Source organism: Motacilla alba, chromosome 4 (assembly GCF_015832195.1).
Source record: "Motacilla alba alba isolate MOTALB_02 chromosome 4, Motacilla_alba_V1.0_pri, whole genome shotgun sequence".
In the NCBI taxonomy this organism is placed as follows: Eukaryota; Metazoa; Chordata; class Aves; order Passeriformes; family Motacillidae; genus Motacilla; species Motacilla alba.
Genome location: NC_052019.1, coordinates 2,078,263 through 2,099,742, shown reverse-complemented (window position 1 = coordinate 2,099,742; position 21,480 = coordinate 2,078,263). Strand labels below are relative to the sequence as shown.

At 42.0% G+C, this 21,480-nt stretch overlaps 1 protein-coding gene across 1 annotated transcript in view; it reads right to left on the bottom strand.

Annotated features, from left to right (window-relative positions):
* The window catches only part of C4H20orf194 (chromosome 4 C20orf194 homolog), a 68,477-nt gene extending 47,313 nt beyond the window's left edge, over positions 1-21,164 (bottom strand). The window contains 5 exon segments of the mRNA XM_038134624.1: positions 2,408-2,532; positions 3,341-3,358; positions 3,361-3,459; positions 10,132-10,211; positions 20,962-21,164. Of these exon segments, the coding sequence (XP_037990552.1) occupies positions 2,408-2,532; positions 3,341-3,358; positions 3,361-3,459; positions 10,132-10,211; positions 20,962-21,044 (405 nt within the window). The 5' untranslated portion in view covers positions 21,045-21,164.
* Positions 21,165-21,480: the final 316 nt, after the last annotated feature.

The following is a 21,480-nucleotide window of genomic DNA, read 5'->3' as shown; positions in this document are numbered from 1 at the left end:
TCAGGGTACACCCAACACATTTAGTTTTGAGAACAAGTTCTTTTAAGCCAAGCCTGAATTTAAGCTGCAGCCCCAGCTCCTCTGTGGCGTGTTCCTCCTTCAATCCCAGGAAACCAGATCAAAGCTGCAGCTCAAAGCCAAGCCCCAAACAACTGCCAGTTTCTCAAGACTTAAAAATGGCATTTGAACAAGAACTTGGGTTTTGGCAGGGTGCTAAAGGCTTGCTCACAATCTGCTGTTGCAGCCATTTCAACTGTGACACCCCAAAATGTACTACAGCAAATTTCTGTATTTTATCCTATTTGGCCACTTTGAACATAGGCATTTTTTTTGGTAATATGGGATTTTTTTTGTCCCCCAAAAAACTAGGACATTCTCTTAAATTCCTGTGGTCTAGTTAAAGCAAGTAGGAAGGAAAAAAGGAAGGAGAAGGTTTGTGTTTTGCCAGAGCCATGTACAGCATTGCTTTATTTATTTCTAAAATTCTTGTGCTTTTTTTGGTTTCATTTTTATGAAGTCATTTTTCTATCACTAGAGTAAGTACTTAAAAGCCACTGCAGGCAATTCTCCTGTAAACAGGATGCACTTAAAGCCTGACACAGCAAGGTTTTGTTTGTCTTTCAGCAGTAATCTAGAACACTGGCAATTCTTATACATTGGGAACGTGACTGGAAGTGCTCAGCTCACTCACACCAAACAGCAACGAAGCAGACCTGTATTTTCAGCTTCCAAAACCAAACCTTTCCCCTCATTTCCACAAAGAACAAGGCACGTGGTTCACCTTGCCAGTTACATCATTTTATCAAAGCAACGCTGTGTGATTAAGGTTCTTTAAATCATATCAAAGCCCATAAGCAGATGAAGCTTAAAATTCAATAGCTGAGATTGCAGCTGCACTGACAAATGTGTGGTAAGACCTTCCCTGTTCCTGATTCCAAAGTGCACGTGTTCTCCCAGCATCAGATTTGCCCTTTCAGCAAGGATTTTGGCAACAAAGAAGCCTTGTGAAGCCAGGCTTTAGGTTTTGCTGTGGCATGTTTTAACCTGGAGCTCAGCTGTTCTATCCTAACAAGAATTATCCCTCTCTCCGCACTCCTGGAATTGTATCCACAACAAATTTTGGGATCCATGGACAAGGTATTAATAAACTGGAGCAAGATCAGTGGAGGGCCACCACAATCAGTGAGATGCAGCACTTGTCCCAGAAGGAGAAATCCAGGCTTGCTCATTATCTGCACCTCAAACCCACCAAAATATTACTGAGATGGTGAAGTCAGGCTCTCCACCTGACAAAAGTCTTGATTTAAAACAATCAGGTTTGGGTTTGACTTTCACTAGGAGGACAGTGGGAAAATGCAGCAGGCAGCCAGCACAAGTTCTGCAGTCATCCTTGGATGCTTTCAACACCCAGCTGCAACAAAGCCTTGAGAAATCTGATCTGATCTCACCACTGAAGCAGGAGGTTGGACAAGATCATCTCCAGAGGTCCCTTGTAATATGAATTATTTCCTAATTCTGTGATCTAAGCTATCAACCAGACATAAAAAAACACAATCAGTCCATTATAAACTCCATCACTTCCAAGCTGGAAACTCAAGGGTACAAAAGGTTTCTCTCCCTGACTTTCCCACTCCTTTTTCCACTGGCTTCACTCACCATCACAGGCTCCAAAGCCACTCCCTGCAGAATTCAGTACAATTCTAACTTAGAAAAGCAACCACACAGAAGTCGATGTAGGAAGAAGCATTTCCAGTCTCCACTGGAATGAAAAGATCCTTATTCTACACCCAGACAAAGAGTATTTTCATTTTTCACTCCTCTAAAAATACTTCCCAACAATAAATGAACTTTTTTCTAGAATACTTTGACTTTTAAGTTCAAGATGAAACTCACATCAGTCATGGGATGTAGTGGAAGTGAGGCTAACAGTTCTTGACAGAAAGATTTAACAGTTAAAATGGAAATACATAATGAAGTTTCTTTATTTTAAAGGACTTACCAAGCCCATCTTTCCTAATATTCTAAAGTGCAAACAGTTGGCAGCAAACAAGGCTGATGTGGGAAATCTCAGCATTGACTGTGATACTTGATTCACATTTGGCATTTTTCACAACCCACATTTTTTTCCTCATTAAAAGATCACTGTCTCAGGCCAAAACAACAGCAATTAGTGGGAGAGAGGAGCAATTTGTCCTCACACTCCAACAAATAAAAGTATTGACAACATATTCTTCTTGCACACTTTAGCAAATGATTAATACCCAGATGTACACACTTATCACTCCCCTGCTGAGATGGAAAGAGAAAAAAAGGCTTCTGGAAAGAATGTTTTTAAAAGTTTCACTTTAAGGATCAGTTCATTAACAAGTTCATTAGCAAATCTTGTCTGCATTCATTTTTCACTTACCTCATTTTCAGTCAGACAGTGGAAATGCAAGTTCCTCCAGTGTGCCACATAGGGTAAAAGATGATTGTAATTCACAGGGTTGCAGTACAGATGAACACTGTCAGGTTTTATTAATATGATTATATCTGCAACAAGCACAACAAATATTCCAGCATCAGGACTCCCCACACAAGAGAAACTGAACAAGAAAACATTTTTTTCTACTAGGCACCTCATTAAAAAAGAAAATTGTTCAGCTATCTGAATGCAGTGCAATTCCTGATTTCTTTTAAACAAGCAGAAGGAGCAGTTGGCAGCCACAGACAGTTCCAAGCACAAGAGCACTTGTTACTGTTCCAGACAACTGGGGGGGTAATTCCCAAGTCTTGCACAGAACTTGCATCAGCCTGTCCTTTGTGCAGCCAAGGGGGTCAGGATGAGCCTTCCCAGGGCACTTCCAGAACTCTAAACTCCAGCTGCTCTTGCCTGGTGTTACATCAGAGTTGCTCCAAGTAAAAACTATCAACACCACAGGGAGATATCCAAAAGTTTCATACAAATAAGAGAATAATAAGCTGTGATCACAGGGATTGGCCACATTCCAAGTATGACAAAGGTGAGTAAACGAGGTGAAGTAGAAAAGAGCTCAAGTATTTTAGAAGTGCAGAGGTGTGATCACATAATATTCATAACATGTACATACACACACTGACTGAACTAATGGACTGTGATTGTGTACATTTACAACATTTGAGATAAACTGTGGAGCATAAAACACATGAAATATACATTTTTATCTTTAAAAATGAATCCTTCAGCAGTGTTTCTCAGAAGATATTTTCAGGCATATACAGACAACTCGAGATTTAATGACCTTTATTTATTTTTTGTATGTCCCTTTTTCTGCTCATCTTCTGTCCAGAACAGGTAAAAAATGTTGAGAATATCACTCACCATCCAGAACTTCCTCGGAAAACCTGTCCTTTCAAAGTCATTGTTGTTCTGGTTGTACAAACCAAAGAGCAGATAATTTGCCAGCTCTCTGCACCCTTCATTGTATCGACTGTCTATCCCTGCAAAGCAAAACCACAGAGAATTGGTGTGTGTCCTAACATTGCACACCTGAAAAGTTTATTTTCTTCCCCAATTTATTAAACTTTAAAGCAAGAGTATGAACTCAACTCCCCAACTGAACACACTGAGAGAACAGGGTAGGGAAAAAGGAGATTTTGCAAGATCACTGCCACATGCTGACATCCCCTTTTCAAGCTAAATCCATGAGTATTCCTCTAAAATTTTAAATGTCTTGTTCTCTGCAGTGCTATGCATTCAAAATTCTGTTTTTTCTAGTAATTCAAACATCTGTCTGGATGCAGGATGCATTCTAATTAATTTGTTCTTGGTTGAAGCTTCCTAACAAACTAATCCTGTGACCCAAATCTCCTGCTTTAGAATACATGATTAAACATTATCTTATCATTAGAGCAATCCCTGAGTCACCAGAGAGCCACTGCAGACTCGTGACAAATTGTGAAAAGATGTTCTGACAAAAAATATGGGGCACGAAAAGCTTCCGAGGAAACCTTTCCTGGTCCTTGGGAAAATTAAATGAAAACAACTGAAGATCTGGAGCATGAAGAGATAGAAGATAAATTCAAGAAGAAAGGAATGAGGTCACAGATTCAGAAACTATTTTCATCAATCTTCATTCCTCTGGATGACAGTCACAGTCATAATTCTACTGTAATAAACCCACTTTTTTCCAACAAGTCCAACTGCACATAAAGCAACATGCTTGCCATCCACATTTCACAGAGGTACCAGCCTTGACTGCCAAAAAATTCCTCTAATGGCAAATGTTCCTACCAAGTTATATTAGAATTCAGCAGAAAGCTCGCCAACAAATGTGGATTTGTTACATTAGGATACAGTGAAATGGCTGCCAACAAAATAGGATTTGTTACCGCTGCCAAAAGAGAGATCAGGACGTGGAAAATGTAACAACATGGCCTGAACATCTGAGTCTCAGCTCTTGAACTGGAAACCAAACCAGCCAAGAGTCACCTGGACTTGGCAAAAATTGGAACAAACCTCAGGTTCTCCTGTTTATGCTCCCTTTTCAGGTCAGGCTTCAGCTTCAGAGTGCTAACTAGATGATGTGTCTGCATCCAGCTAGTGAACCCCACATCTTAATAAACTCTTTGTTTGCTCAGTAACTTTGGGTAGCTCACACATATTCCAAAGGTATCTGATATTAGGTGGAAAGCTGCCTCACATCTGTCCCAGCTTTTTCAGCCCTCAAAGTTGTTTTTTTTTTTCCAGCCATAATCTTTGAATCCTCATTCTCCTGCTGTTTCAGACCTCTCATTCATAGGTGTCCCTCTATTTTATTTACATTATAGCCCCATGGAAGCAGGCACACCAATGTAATCTGGAATTCAGTGGGACTCAGCATACAAATACAGATGCCAAAGCCATTGTGTCTAGGTGGGATTTTAGTTACAAACAAGTGGAGACTCCCTTCTTTCAGGAAGAAACTGTCCCATTGTTTTAGGAAATCTATTTCAATGTAATCAGTCTCCTTGGAATCAGCTGCAGCCTTGGGAAGTGAGCACACAATCTCCTGAGGATAATCTGTTCCACTGATTACCTGCCCAACTGAGGCACCTTCTGAAGGCTCAGAGGAGCAATAATCTGGCACAGACAGACTGAAAGGGAATGACCAGCCTGGAAAAGAGAAGGCTCCAGAAAGATCTCAAAGCCCCTTGCAGGGCTTAAAGGGGCTCCAGGAGAGCTGGAGAGGGACTGGGGACAAGGGATGGAGGGACAGGACACAGGGAATGGTTCCCCAGTACCAAAGGGCAGGGTTGGATGGGATATTGGGAAGGAATTGTTCCCTGTGAGGGTGAGGAGCCCTGGCACAGGGTGCCCAGAGAAGCTGTGGCTGCCCCTGGATCCCTGGATATGTCCAAGGCCAGGCTGGAGAGGGCTTGGGGCAATCTGGGATAGTGGAAGTTGTCCCTGCCATGGCACCAAGTTGTAACTACATAATCTGTAAGGTCACTCGAACCTAAACCATTCTATGATCCTGTGACACTAATTTCTGGAAGATCGGAAGAAAAATGAGGAACTGCCCTCAGTTAATAAATTTTTTTTTTAAAAATTGATGTCACCATCACTTGAAGAGTTTGAGATTTTATCTGGGTACAGCAGCTTAGAGCAGGGAAGATCTTCCAAGCCAAACTCCAAACCCCTGCTTTTTCAGTTAATGACAGAAGGAGGGGAAGAGAAAACAAAAGATCTTAAAGAGGGACAGCTGACAAATTTATCTCTTATAATAGAGGGCATGGGTGAATTGTTGCTTGCAGAGCACTGACAGCCATGCAGGGAAGGTAATTGTTTAACATAAAACCATGAGTTCTGCAGAATATTTGAAATTTGTGCTTTACTTGGGTCTTTCAAGTATCCTGTCCAGACAGGAGCTTTCAAACAGACACTTCAGAGCTCCTCTACAGCGACATATGGAGTCAAAGGAACAGAGAGAGTTAGCAGAAAACAAACAGGAAATGAAACAATGCCCAAGATAAGATAACCCCCGAGAGCATATCAGGAGTCCTCCCCAGAACAATGGGCAAGGCCATTAATTAGGAAACCCCGACGCCTGTCTCCAGCTGAGCTGGGAGTTTGGAAGTCCCCCTCCTGTTCCCAGCCCGTGGCAGGGGTGTGGGCACACCCTGAGTCAGGCTGAGCCCCAGGCTCCTGCTCTGCTCCCCAGGCAGGGCTCAGCTGCCCCTCAAGGAGCCCGTTCGGTTTGCTAAATTGGCAGAAAGCGTGAAAAAACTCCAATCACTTGTTTTAAAATTGCAGAAGTTTAGGACTAATAAAATAGTTATAAATATAGTAATAAAAAAAATTAGAGCAATAAGAATTTAGACTATCAAGAGTTAGGACAATAAAAGACAATAAAAGCAAAGAATTATGGACTTCTGGATGCTTCCTGGGCACTAAGCCCCAAAAAGCATGGCTTGCTACAAAGGATTAACCCTCAAAAGCAACAGCCTGTTGCATATTCATATATCTCACACATGATGCAAACATCCCTTTCAAACTAAGGATTTTTCTGTTTATTGTCAACTTGTAAATCGGTTGCCTTGGTTCCTCGGAGTCTGGGCATTCCCAATAAGGAGGCAATAATTATTTTCTTGGGATCCTGTTGTATCTCCATCCAGAGAGGATAATGAGAAGAATTTCTTGGTTATCTTTTCCATTTCTTGGGTCAGTTACAAAAAAGTATCTTACATCACACAGTTTCTATTTTAATATTATGCTATAGCCTAAAAACTGTATTTACCACACTACTTAAAAGAGATTAATACAACATAACTTCCCAACATGACCCATATAATATTCATTTTAATATTTGCAAAGAGCCAAGCATAAAATTTGCATTTTTCACAAAAGCATTCTGGCCAAATGCAGGGGGAAATCTTTTTGCTGGCTAAGATCAAGGGGGTGTGAGATACCCAAAGGCACCAGCAGGGATGGAAAATACACCTGGGGACAGCAGGAGGGAGAGGATGGAGGGAATGGACACATCACCTTCAGATATTGGCCCAAAAGCAACAGAATTCTGGAACTGCTGCAAAATAATCCTTAAAATAATGTCTGTTTGGAAAGGGAATGGGATGAACAACGGGATGGACTAAAAGTTCCAGAATGTGGGAGAAACCCCAGCAGGAAGAGCTCTGGGTGGGATGGATATAATGGAGAAAAAATAATCTAAAAAAGATTATGTGAACCTTATCTTCCTTGGTTCTGTTCACGTGTTGCTTTTTTAGATTATAAAGAATCTAGATGATTTATTTCGATTATATTATATATATAATATATTATATATTATGTATATTATATATCATATATATTTATATTATATAAATGTATAATATGTATTATATTCTACTTTATATGTTATATATTATATATTTAGATTATATATAATCTAAATATATTATATACCATATTTAAGATATAATATACCATCTATAATATACCATAATTATCTATTATATAATATTATAATTATATGTATTATATAGTATATCTTTCACTTACATATATAATATCATCTATACAATATATTTTATTAAAAATATATATTGTGTATTTATATATGTTTAGATTGTATATTTATATAATAATATAATATATCTTGTATAATATTATCATTTTATATTATATATTATATATTTCGATTATATATCTTATATAATATCTATTATATATATAATCTAAATTTATAATCTAAATAAATAATCTAGATTATTTATAATCTAAAAAAAGCAAAATGTGAACAGCACCAAAGTAAAATAAATATTTCCTGGAACAGCCTTGAAAGTATCCCCAGTCTCTTTGAGGAGAATAAAAAATAAATATCAATATTTGCAAAAATTCAGCTCAGCTGAGGTGAATGGTGAAACTGTTTAATCCACAATCAGAGCAGCCACAATTCCAGTAGTTACAGACAGCCCCTGCTCACAGCAAATGCACATCCTGAGAAATCACAGCAACTGAACCACGAGCTGAAAATCTCTGCTGAAAGGTCAGATGCCCAGAAACACCATTATCATAGAAAATAATTTACAGTGTAGTTTGAACAGCAGCACACTCGGCTGAGACATGACAGCTCTTGAAAGCCATTTGACATGCCAACCTCCTAATTCCTTTGTCCTGTCAGCTGGGAGGCCTTTTCTCCCCAGCAAAGAATGCAGGAATGTTACCATGCAACCCCTTCAAAATCAGATTAGATTTTTAAAATCTAATCTACCCCCTTTAAAAATCAGCTGTAACTCCATTTAAAGACTTGTATCAACAGTGGCTCAGTTCTCATCTCTCTCTCTGGGATCTCCAATTCTGGGTTTGATTTCAGCACAAATATTAATGAAGTTGAAGTAAAGCTGTGGAAGTTTATTCTGGTTTTATCTCCCAGCCCAGTATGAAACTCAGGTTGAGGTGAGGGAACTGCATTAACTCCAGGCCATTAAAAGCAGCCAAGTGAAACAGAACATGCACTGCCTGTAAAAAACCATAGTTGTGAGTATCCACTTTCCAAACAAGTCAGGAGGACCCAGGATGTAAAACTACATGGGTTTTGTCACCAGAAGCTTGTGTTTGATGAGAGGTTTAATGCATTTCTAACAGTGTTTCATGGAAGTTATGCCAGAAATTCTGCAGGCTACGGGAGCCAGACAAGAGTCCCATTGTGGGTGCTGAGAGATCAGGGCAAAGCACAAATCTCCCAGGAAAACACACCTCCCATATTTCCATACCACAAGTGCTTATTCATTGAGAGGTATTTTCTTCTGAAGAGAATTAAATCCTCCACGCCACACTGAGGATTACACAAAGCAATTCCTTTGCTTTCCTTAAAGTTGGGCCATGTTTTCAGTGACCGTTCCTTACCTGGGACCTTCTGCAGTCTCAGAGTTAATAATAATAATAATAATAATAATAATAATAATTAAGAAATACTGCAGTGTCATCAGTTAACATGTTTTATGGAGTTAAATTAGCAGCAAATGCAAAACCCAAGGAGTTTATCCTGTATGATTAAGTTTCACTGGAAGGCTGACACAGTGACCTCACAGAGCTTCTGGCTGTACAGTTACTACTTAGTCAGAGACTTAACCTCTTACCCCAGAGAATGCAGGGTCATGCTGTACAGTTAACACTGACTAGAAGAGAATTTTATCTATTAAAATTATTATCTATTTATAACTTTTATAAATTATATATACACATATATATATAAATTATATGTATGTCATAATACAACACAAAATGAATGACACTCTCATGCTGAGATGTTCAAGGTAAAAAAGGTACACTTATTTCTGGACCTTGATATTTATAGAATTCTAGAAGTGACTATAGATTGGAGGATGAAATTGCTACCTCTCTAACCACACTGCTCAAGCTAACAGTCCATCAATTCTCTCCTCTTCTAGGAAAGGAATGCAAACCAATCATTATTTACGTGAAAAGTGCGTGAGAAACTCCATCACAAAAATGTAAACATTAGAAGGTTTAGAAGAACTTTAGAAGAACAGGATGACATCAGTATATCTATTTATAAATTTTACTCTGTGGTCCAGTAAACGAGCTTTAAGTTCTCATGCTACATCTTAAAAAAACAGAATAAAACCCTAAAAAACAGACTGTGGTATCACTTCCTACAGAGAGCTTCTTCAGGGCTGCATCAGATTTCTTTTAACTGCAATACATTATTTAAACAATTACTCTTCAGTCCTTTTCTCTAAGGACTCAAGTTTTCAATCATAATGTCTGCATTTTTTCCCTTAAAATCTTGACACTGATTATAGAAAAAGAGTCAATGAAATGGTATTAAAGCAATAGAAAACCCCTGTAATTTTTCCGCAGCACACTTGCACATGCACCTTTATTTCCTGCTGCCCTTTTCTCCCAATCCCAGAAGAAATAAAGCACTGAAACCACATGAATTTTATGTGCCAACATTTAACTCCTAACTGCTTTCCAGGTTTCTTAGGCCACTCTTTAAAATTCTTTGCCCAAAATTACTAAACAGAATGAAGAATTGTCTAGGGAGAAGAGAGTGAAACATCAGCTGAGAAACCAGGCTGGGGCTTGGAGCAGCAAGATGAATTTCTTATTTTTGAAACTCATGGTATCTTTATCAGTATAATGAGAACAAAAATTGTAACACTAACCTAAAATGCAGAGGATTCCATCAGGCTGAGATTTGCTGCTCTGCGTCAGAATAGTCTGAATATTTCGGAGACGGCTGCAGCTGCAAAAAACAAAAAGAGAATTTGTCCTCAAGGTCACTGCTGTGAAATGTCAAACTGGGAGGCTCAAGAGCTGACCCAGCTTTGTTTTCTTCATCACAGAAAGTAAATGGACACACTTCAATTTGGGTTTTTTTTTCTTGAGATAGGGACCTTAAATCAAGCCATTCCTGATTATTTTTACCCACTAAAAGATGAAGTCCACAGCACTGAGAGAAGACAGGAACTCAGAATTATTCCTTCAACTCATGAGCTCTGTTCATCTCCAACCTGGCAAAAATTGCTGCTCAGGTTTGCTCTCATCTGGCCAGCAGAATTCCCTTTTCTACCAGAGAAGCAAAAAGCAAAGTAACATCAGAAGGGACCACAGGTGCACAATATCCCAGCAGGAGTTTGGGAAAGAGTTTTGGCACCTCCAGCACCACCAGGAGAATCATTAATGTTGGAAAAGACCTCCAAGATCATCAATTCAAACATTAAAGAGAAATGAAACAGTGCCAAGTATTGCTGAGATTTTTTACCATAAAAATTGTTTATTATATAAATTTTAATTCAGCTGTCCAATATTTCTCTTTAAGCCAGGCAAAAATTCCATCTGCAACTGCCAGACAGATTTTTTTTAATAATCAAAGTGAATAGTTCATTATATAAATTTTAATTTAGTTGCCCAATATGCATCTTTCAGCTACAACAGCAACACAATTTGTGCTTCCAGGCAACATTCTGTGAGTTTGTTTAAATACAGATAAAAGACAAGAAATTTCACTGTTGATATTACTGAATGGGATTTCTTGTTTATAGACTTGTTTATAGAACCATGAGCTGTTCAGCTCCAGGAAACAAATGTCTCTCACAGAAACACTCAAACAGAGCTAAATTTATGAGCAGTTCAAACAAACAATAAAGTAAGGTCAAATATTTCTATTTTCAGCATTACTTTAGCCAAGTGAAAAAGCAAATAGGTCTTTTCAGCAATTCTACAATTATTATGCTCTACTTTTTCTGAAAGAAAGAATGTGCATGAAAGGTTTCCATTATGGCAAATCTAAGAGAAATTCAAACATCAGTGATAAAGGACAGACAACACTTCATCTGGAGAGACTTCCATGGGAAGCACAGTGTCACTGCAGTCCCCCAGCATTAATCTGATCACTTTTTAGATCAAATGTTTCAGTTCTGAATCCCTCAATTGTTCTTTTTACCTGGAATGTTTCAATTCATGTTATATAGATGGATGGATGATGGATGGATGGAGGGATGGAGGGATGGAGGGATGGATGGAGGGATGGAAAGAGGGATGGAAGGAGGGATGGAAGGAAGGAGGGATGGATGGAAGGAGGGATGGATGGAAGGAGGGATGGATGGAAGGAGGGATGGATGGAAGGAGGGATGGATGGAAGGAGGGATGGATGGAAGGAGGGATGGAAGGATGATGGGATGATGGATGGAAGGATGATGGGATGATGGATGGAAGGATGATGGGATGATGGATGGAGGGATGATGGATGGAAGGATGATGGGATGATGGATGGATATTTTGATCCTCTCTTAGATACAGAAACAGAAATTAAAGCCACTGCTGACAGCAAAGACTTCATCAGGTACAATCAGATGTTTGCCCACATGGCTGATGCCAGGAAATCCACACTGAACTTTATGCTGCACATTTAAACAACTACTAATTATTCATTCTTTCAAACCTCACCTAAACCTGAATCTCACAGCTACACAAAATTAAGGTTTTGTATCTTATTCTGGAAAATTTCCACCCCATCATTAAACAGGAGCCCAGAGCAGCTGGGGGGCAGATGATTCACTACAAGCTATTCAGAGCTCATCTTTTTATACTTCTTATATCACGAGACAGAAAGCAGAAAAAAAATCCCCAGACTCTTCACTGTGGGCACAAATTGGACTTATTTCATTTGTTGGTATGGAAACAGCAACACAAGTTACACAAGCTCACAGTTATTTGAGGAGCAGCTGCAGGATTGCTGGAGCCTCTGTGAAAAAAAAACCAAAAACAGGAAAGCAACTTTTTGTACAAAGCTGTCCCTCAGTGAAATCCTTCTCAAAATGCTTCTTGACCTGCCTGCCTGCAAAGGAATTGTTTCCATGATTTCTGAGAGGATCTGAAGGACAAATTGGAAGGACTGGGAGAAAAAGCATGTCCAAGGACTTCTGCACGGGCACAGCAAGCAGCTCCCAGAGTGATTTTTAATAAAACATTTTCCATATCAGAGGATGCACGCTCCTGTTCCTGCTCAAAGTGAGGAAAGAAACAGTCAACAGGAAAAATGCTGAGGGCACAAGAAGGAGATTTTCCTTCAGCTCCTCAAAAACAAGATGCAGTAATTCCTCTGCTACTCATGGTCAACTCTGAAGGCAAATTTAATTCTCCAGCCAAAACCAGGTTTTTAAGGATCTGTAACATTTTCAGAACTTCTTATGCATTATAAACAGAGCAGCAATACATATCTTGATTTTCCCACCCTTTTTTTCCCTACCTGTACTGATCACTTACAGAAAAATGGTTAGGACTCAAATTGGACAAAGAACAATTATGAAAACTCATGGGGAAAGACTTCTTCCATTTTATTACAAAATATTACCTATGAAACAAGGTTAGCTATTCCTAAGATATTTCAATTTTCATTTCAAAGGCTTCCACACGAGAGTGACCCAATAAAACACATTTATTATTTAAAAGAAGTAGTGTTATGAGCCCGTGCAAGAAGACCAGAGCAGAGAATAACAAAATAAATGAGGTTTTTGTCTTCTTGAGCTCTGGGGAAGTATTTTCAGATGAGTTCAAGTGCTGGGTAGAAAAAGGGAAGAAGAATTGGGGGAGGAGAATCCTTGCAGGTTGCATATTTCCTTCCTTTAAGTTTTTAGGTTAGCAATTTTACTCTCCTCAAATTACTTTCCTTATTTTTCAAATAAATCATAACTTTGGTGCAGCCCTTAAAAATACCAAAAGATCTCAGGTTAAGCTGCTAAAACATTTCTGCCAGGTAAATCTGGATGTCACTGCTGTGTGTCCTGACATAAAATATGAAAGCACAGAGCAAATTATACATTCATTATTTCACAGTTAGATGTTACGTCCAATAAAGATATTTATTTCATTCTTAATATTAAACAGACATTTAGCAGAGTATTTTTCCTTGCCTTGTTTAAGAAGAGTTTGCTATGAGAGAATTCTCTGCAAAAGCTCCTTCACAGAAAAAAATTTAACATCATTTCAAGTGTGGATAAATCATTATATTCAAAGGCTGACACTAAACACAGAAGACTTGTGTGCCTGAAGAAAGATGCCATTCAGAAATAGGGAAGAGAATAATTAGAATTCTTACAACATGCTTTTAAACAATACAGGCTAAACTGTGTAGAAAGTCAGAGAGGGGAAAATAAAGGCATTTTCTTGGATTTCACATTAAACAGTCATCTGCCAAAAACAAAAAGACTGTCCTGGGAACAAAAATCCATGACTTTTCCCATCTCCAAAACAAGAACTCCTTTTCATTTTGTTCCAGCAGCACAAATTCAAACGGAAACAACAACCTCCACACAAACCTTGGGATGCTTCCCTGGAAGCTGTGGCTCTGGATCCACCATCTACACAAGCACAGCTAAACCTACAGCAACCTGCTGCTGAAACAACAACAAAAAAATAGGTGTGTTTGGAAACATGGTCCTAAGGAAGCTCCAAAATGCTGGATTCCAAGATTTGGGCAAGGCAAGAGCTGGAAGCTGTTTGTGCACCTATGAGCCAACTTCTGGAGTGGGTAAGAAGTTGAAATAGGTGAAGTGGGAATTTTGGCACCATTTTCCAGCAGAAGCTGGGATCTCTCTGTGGGTTTAAGGCAGGATAAAATCTCCTGGTGCTGCGAGGGGCAGTCTCACCCTTCTCACCCCCTTTCTGTCTGCACTAACGATCTGGAAGCCATGTGTCAGGTCGGATCAGCTTATGGATCCAAACAACCTCCAGCCCAGGAATTAAAAAGAAAACAACGCTTTCAAACAGCAGCAAAGCTGACCTGACTGCTGATGAAGGCAGGTCAAAAAGCAAAGCCACGTTTTTGGGGTGACATCTGGCAATAAAGTGCGCTTGGGCCAATTAAGGAACCGTACCTCGAGGTACTTGATATTCCGCTAACCTTGGACTAGATCCAGGAAAAAAAAAGGGGGAGATAATTGACAATCATTAACTTCTAAGAATTAGTGCTCATCTGTTCACGTCTTCACACTAATTATGCAAAGTACCTCGCTCTACAACAGCCAGCCTGTCACAGCTTGGTAACAGACACGGCGCTGCAAGGCACGTCTGTTGGCAAATAAAGAGAATATTAACAACTGTGCCTTTCTCAATCACAAAGAACAAATCCATTTCCTCGAGAAAGCCACACCGTGCTTGAATTTCCATTCCATCCCGTTTCTTCTCCCACAATGCTTTTTTCCCCCTGGCTGCTGGCTGGATTTAACCTGAGTGCAAGCTGCCTTTTCTTGACGTGGTAATCCAGAGCTGAGGCAGCGCCCACAGCAGCATCGAGCCCTGCTGGAATCCTGGATGCTGAGAATTTGAAATTTCTGTGCTGAAGGGCACAGACCCACAAGAAAATATTCTATTTGACCCGAGGCCGTGGAGAAGGCTTCCAAAATTGATTGATAGCACTGGGGATTACGGGTGTGTAGTTTGATTAGAAGTGTGTAATATACAACATAATATAGAAGTCTGTAATACATAATATATAATAACAGGGTGGAAAACTTTGAGTTTAAGGTTTTAGAATATAGTAATATATTTAGAAAACAAGATGGAGGTTTTAGGGCTGTGGCTGGTTGTTCTTCCTCACCTTCCTCTTCATGGGTTGGGTGGTATTTTGTAATTGGACAGAAAAGTCCATGCTGTGGACTCATGAGTGATTAGTTATTGGGATAAAAGTGAAAATAATTTAGGTGTCATTTCTTAATTGGATAGTTTAGCCTTAAAAGACCTTGTAACAAAAGACATTTTATGACTTGTTACTAGAATGCTGTAGAACTCAGGACTTGCAATATAAATAAGAAATAATAAATCTAAGCCTGATCACAAAATACCATCTCAAGTGCCTTCAATCCCGACCTTGACAGGGGCAGAAAAAGAAGCTGAGAACAACAGATCCCCGCCTGATTCCCTGGATTCTCAATTCCCAGTGGATTCCCAATTCCCAGAGGATTCCCACAGCCTGGCAGGGGTGGATTCCCAATTCCCAGAGGATTCCCACAGCCTGGCAGGGGTGGATTCCCAATTCCCAGTGGATTCCCACAGCCTGGCAGGGGTGGATTCCCAATTCCCAGAGGATTCCCAATTTCCACAGGATTCCCAATTCCCAGCAGATTCCCACAGCCTGGCAGGGGTGGATTCCCAATTCCCAGTGGATTCCCACAGCCTGGCAGGGGTAGATTCCCAATTTCCACAGGATTCCCAATTCCCAGCAGATTCCCACAGCCTGGCAGGGGTGGATTCCCAATTCCCAGAGGATTCCCACAGCCTGGAAGGGGTGGATTCCCAATTCCCAGTGGATTCCCACAGCCTGGCAGGGGTGGATTCCCAATTCCCAGAGGATTCCCACAGCCTGGAAGGGGTGGATTCCCAATTCCCAGAGGATTCCCACAGCCTGGAAGGGGTGGATTCCCAATTCCCAGTGGATTCCCACAGCCTGGCAGGGGTGGATTCCCAATTTCCACAGGATTCCCAATTCCCAGCAGATTCCCACAGCCTGGCAGGGGTGGATTCCCAATTCCCAGTGGATTCCCACAGCCTGGCAGGGGTGGATTCCCAATTTCCACAGGATTCCCAATTCCCAGAGGATTCTCACAGCCTGGCAGGGATGGATTCCCAATTCCCAGAGGATTCCCAGCGCCTGGCAGGGGTGGATTCCCAGTTCCCAGAGGATTCCCAGCGCCTGGCAGGGGTGGATTCCCAGTTCCCAGAGGATTCCCAGCGCCTGGCAGGGCAGCAGCTGTGTTTAATTGTGCCCAATTCAGCTGACAAAGGCTGGCGTTTCGCTGCCTCCCGTGTGCTTCTCCTCGTCTTGGCAGATGTTTCGCTCCTCCCCCACAAAGGCTTGGCAGCCCTAGAAACCCACACGTGGCCGAGGCCGGATGGATGGCAGGGAAAAATCAGAGAAGAAATCCTCACCTTGAACAGATCCTACCAAAATCAATGGTTTTACCATTAACAGCCCGATTTACCATAAATAAATTAATTAAATAGAAAGAAAAATCACAGGTTTTTTGGTTTTTTTTCCCAAGTCTCATTTTTTTTTTGTTAACTCGCTGTTGTGAACATCTGTTTCCATTTTAGCCCCTGAAAAATCAAGTTTATATTTCTTGGGTTTTTTTGTTGACCTCATGATTTCTATCAGAAACGTTGGCTTGTATTAAGAGTCCAGGATTTCCCTGGATTTCCCACAGTCTGACATTATCCCCACCTCGCTGTAGCTGTGAAAACAGACACCAGAAGTCAGAGTGAGCTAAAGACTCTCAGAATTTCATTGATTTCAAAATAACTCTTTCACTGCTTGGCACTCACAAAAGACAACATTCACCCACCTTAAAATAGATGTCAATTTTTTCCAGCTATTTTGCAAATTTCTCTACAGTGAGCATAGGGATCTTGACTATAAATAGGACATCAAGTGATTGTTTAGGAACAGTGAGAAAAAATGGACACAGATAAATAAATTTTAACTTTGTGTGCATTTTCAGGACCAAATCTTGACCTTAAGTGGACAGGAATACTCAATTCTGTAATCCAGAGACCTCAAAGCACACAGGAAGAAGCCTGAATCTCTCCTTACTAAACATCTGGAACTGCCTGATGTCATCCTGCACCAGCACAAATTTTTTGAGGATTTTTATAAATGATGGGTTGCCCATCAGACAGACCCTCAGCCTTGATGTTCTCTCTCTTTAACAGGCTGATTTACAAAAACCATGTCTGCATTTTCATTTTCTTCTGTCGCACCATATTATGGAGAGCATCAACTATTCCCTTCCAAAAATATTATCAGCTGAGAGAAGGATAATAATTGAAAAAGTGACAAAGAGCAGCAGCTTGAGGTGATTATTCTGCCGTCACTCACTCTGTTATTAAAGGACAGGGCACTGCCTGGCACTCGGGCAGAAATCAAAGCTGATTTTCAGCGCCTCAAGAATAAATTCACCTGCAGGGCTCACTCCTGGCCCAGAACCTCTGCAGCCACAAAGCTCCAAATCAGATGCTGAGATGATCACAAAGGGAGAATTCCAGCTGAAAGGTCCACACCACAGCTCTGCTCCTCCTCGTGGCAAATCTCCCTTCTTCCTCTCTATTCCCATCAATCAAATGGTTCCACACCCCTCAATTTTCACTACAGCAGACCCTAAGCATTCTTATTTCCCTAAGGTGGCAGAAAACCATCCATATTCAAGGAATGGGGGTTGCTTCTTTTTTTTTACCCCCTGTATTTCAAGTTAAATCAGCTCTCTTTTTGCATTGCTAAAATACAGCACATTCCTTAAAAAAAATAATAATTCCAGTGCAACTGTGCTCTTACAAAATCCTGAACCTCAGCATAATTACATAAGGAACACACAGGCACAGAAAAAATTGTTAATCTTTCATCACAGACAAGTCCCCTACAAAAACTGGTTGGGAAACCACAAGAACTCTTTGGTCCCGTGCTCCCAAATATCCCATTCATGGAAAAAAATAATAAAAAAAAAATTTAAAAAGCCACATATTTAACCACAATGTGATTAACAACACAACAGTTTAGAGCAGGAGGAAGAGACAACAGAAAAATTAAGCCAAGGACTCATTTTGCATTTCCCCACGTGGACACATGGTGAGAACACATCTGTATTATGTTACCAGCATGGATAATGATAATGAGGATTTGCTAATTCTGTTTTACATAAAGGTAATTCGGATTGGGTGGGCGCAGGGTGCTCTGAAATAGAACAAACCTGCATAGATTTTCTGGTGCAGATATTTAAAACAAGAGTTTTGTTCAGAAATGCCTTTATTCACAAGGAAAACACTCATTCCCCACCAAACACAGGCACACGAAAGATGACATCACCTCCCAAAAAGACTTCCCCTTTTTTGGGCAGCACTCCTCTCTTCCTTCAGGGATTTTTTTTTTCTTTCTATTTCCAAACCCATTCTCTACTTGTTACAATGCTGAGGGTCGCCAGCTCCCAAGGTGCCACATGGCAGACCAAAACTCTCAAGCATGTGGAAGAACTCCAGGAATTATCTCTGGCTCTTTCTCTAGTCTTTATATAGTCCGAAGAATTTTTCCATTCCTGTTTGGGAACTTGGGGGCAGAGGGGAGGGGGGAGGGTAACAGATTGTTTTGTTTTAAGTTATTTTTATTAACTGCCTGCTATCTGCTGACTGCCCGGGAAATTTATTGTAAACACTGGCCTCCATCTGGCCTGACAATAAAAAATTTTTAAAAAGAACTGCACAAGAATAAGGAGGAAAAAAAAAAATTAACAGATGACATGGCTCCTACAAATGCACCAAATTACAGTTGCTGGCTGCATCTCCCAGTGGAGCTCAAAAGCTTGCAGATGTTCAGAGAGCCTGAATGTTCTCATGACAACTCTAAAACAGGGTCTCAGATTACAAAAATCACTCAGGAAGAGGAAGGCTTGAGTGGAAACCATTTTCTCTTTCAGCATTTTTTTTAACCATCTTGGCATTTCGTTGCCCATCATGAATTTTTAGATACTTTACAGCTCTAAAAAAAACACTAAGCTCTTTCTAAATAATTAAGATTAATTTATTCAGTGAAAAAAAATTATCTGAAAAGGTCGCTTTTCCTTCTGTCTTATTTTCAATTCAGAAAGGGAGAGAGGGAACACAACCAGCCGTGTTCACGTGTTTCAAGCGAGCAGAACAACCTCCATTTCTCTCTCTGTCTCACTGCAGAATTCTTCATTTCACTGGCAAATCATCCAAAAAGTGAAAATGCTTTTGTTCCCTTCTTGTACTTAAGATAAAAAGCTGTTTGGTTTTGGTGTTTGTTTGTTTTTAATTGAAAATCTACAGCAAGCACAGCGCCAGGTAGCTTGGCCAAGTGTTTGTCTGCGATTCACGTGCAAGGTCTCCCTTCCCTGATTATCCGGCTTCCCACTGCTGAATACTTCCATGTATTGTGCTGCAACTATTGAAAGCATCAAGCACTTCAGTTCCTGGGTTGTCCTTTGTGGTACCATAAAACAGAATCATGGAATCATTTCGGCTGGAAAAGCTCTCCAAGACCATCGAGTCCAACTGTTACCCCAGCACTGCCAAAGCCACCGTTAAACCTCGTCACTAAGCACCACAAAAATGATTTTTAACCGCCTTTTAAATACCTGGAGACTCTACCACTGCCCTGGGCAGCCTGTTCCAGTGCTGGACAATTCTTTCAGCAGAGAAATATTTCTTAATACCCAACCTAAACCTCTCCTAGCACACCTTGAGGCTGTTTGCTCTATTCAAACCCTTCAGAAAATGGGCTGCAGCATCATACACATGGGTGCACCTTAAGTCTCCAAAAGGAAACAGAACTCTGGCAACCTAAGGATACCTGAGCTGACACCTGAGCTCCCACAAAGCCAACGCCACCATCTCGCATGTCCCCACAGCCCAGCTCCTGTCAAGCCCTACCCAACATATTTTCAGAGCTCAGGAAATTTTATTACCTTTGTATCCACAAACCCCCCCAGCAGGTACCCACACAAACACAACCTCTTCTTTCTCTCCATAATCCCTCAGCCCCTCCCAAACCTCAGCTATCCCTACCCTAATTCACTTTTCCTGCCTTTCACAAGCCTGGATTTTTTTTTTATATTTTTTTTTAATAGCCCATGCTGACTCTTCCCAAACCAGCCCCAGGTTCATCCCTTCCAGAAGCGCAACCCCAAAGGCGCTGTCTGCCCAGCAGCCCTGCTCCAAGCCCCCCGAGATGTCCTGCTGCTCCTGACCCACCGCAGCCTCCCACACACCCTCCTCCAGCAGGATTCCGCCTCTGACAATCCCTCCATCCACAAGGTCACATCAGGGCCCTGTCTGCTGTCCTCTCAGGGCCACCGACACCTCCCTCCCGGTAGCCACCTGCTAAATCTACCTGTCCCCAGCACGGCCAATCCTTTCCTTCTCGTTCCCAGCCCCTCAAAACCGCCTCGATGATCCCAAATCCGACTGCGACGCCCCGCAAAGCTCAGTGCCATGCAGGAAAACCTCTGTGGATGCCCCATCCCTTCTGTCCCCATCCTTCCCACCCCAGCGCCTTCAATAGGTGTTAAACCCTACAGCAGCCCAAACCAGCCCCCTCAGCTCTGCGAACACCCCACCTTCTGCCACATCAAACCCCTTAACAGCCCATCCCACGGATTTAAATCTCTCCCCATCCCCTCCATTCCAGCGCACTTCAGCGCCTCCACAGCGCTGCGCCCCCATCCCTCGCACCCCAACGCCCCCAAAACAGGCGTTTAACGCTATTTCCTCCACCAGCAGGGCCACGGCTGTGAAAACCTCAGCTTCTCGCACACCAAATTCCTTCTCAATTCATCAAAACCCTCCACATCCCCCCTTCAGCGCCCCTCCAACAGACCCCCCCCCCCCCCCCTCACCCCGCACAGCCCTTCTACACCCCACAGCCCCTTCAGCGGAGCCCTGCCGCTAGCTGTCATCCCTCTCCTCGCCTTCCCCGCTGTCCCCTCCGGTACCTGACGAAGGGCCCCGGGGCTCGGGGCCGGGGACGGTGCCGAGGGGGCGGCGGGAGGAGCGCGGAGCGGCCGCACAGCGCCATGGCGACCGCGATGCGCCGGAGCGACGGGGCGGCTCCGCCACTGCGGCCCGGCGCCCCGCCCCGCACCGCGCGCACCACTCGGCCCGGGGGGAGAAAGGATATGGCACACCCGCACCGCTCCCTCCGCTCCCAGCTTTTCTGTCCGCGCAGGATTTATCCCGAGTTTTAACTCCTCTCGGAGGAAGTGCGGCTGAGAATTCTTGGCTAGCGGCCCTAGCTGGGAGTAAACATAGCGGGGATGAGGTTGCTCACCCCTTCGGCAGGAATGAGCTCGTCCAAGTCCAGCCCCTGCTCACACACCCCTTACGCCCCCCCCCCCCCCCCCCGCTCGCTCTTGGGCGCGTCCAGCCCCCACCGCAGCTGATGTTCCCCCCCACGATGGGGCGTGGGCTCGTCCGATGTGAGGGAGTCCCCGGGGCGGGGGACCAGGGACCCC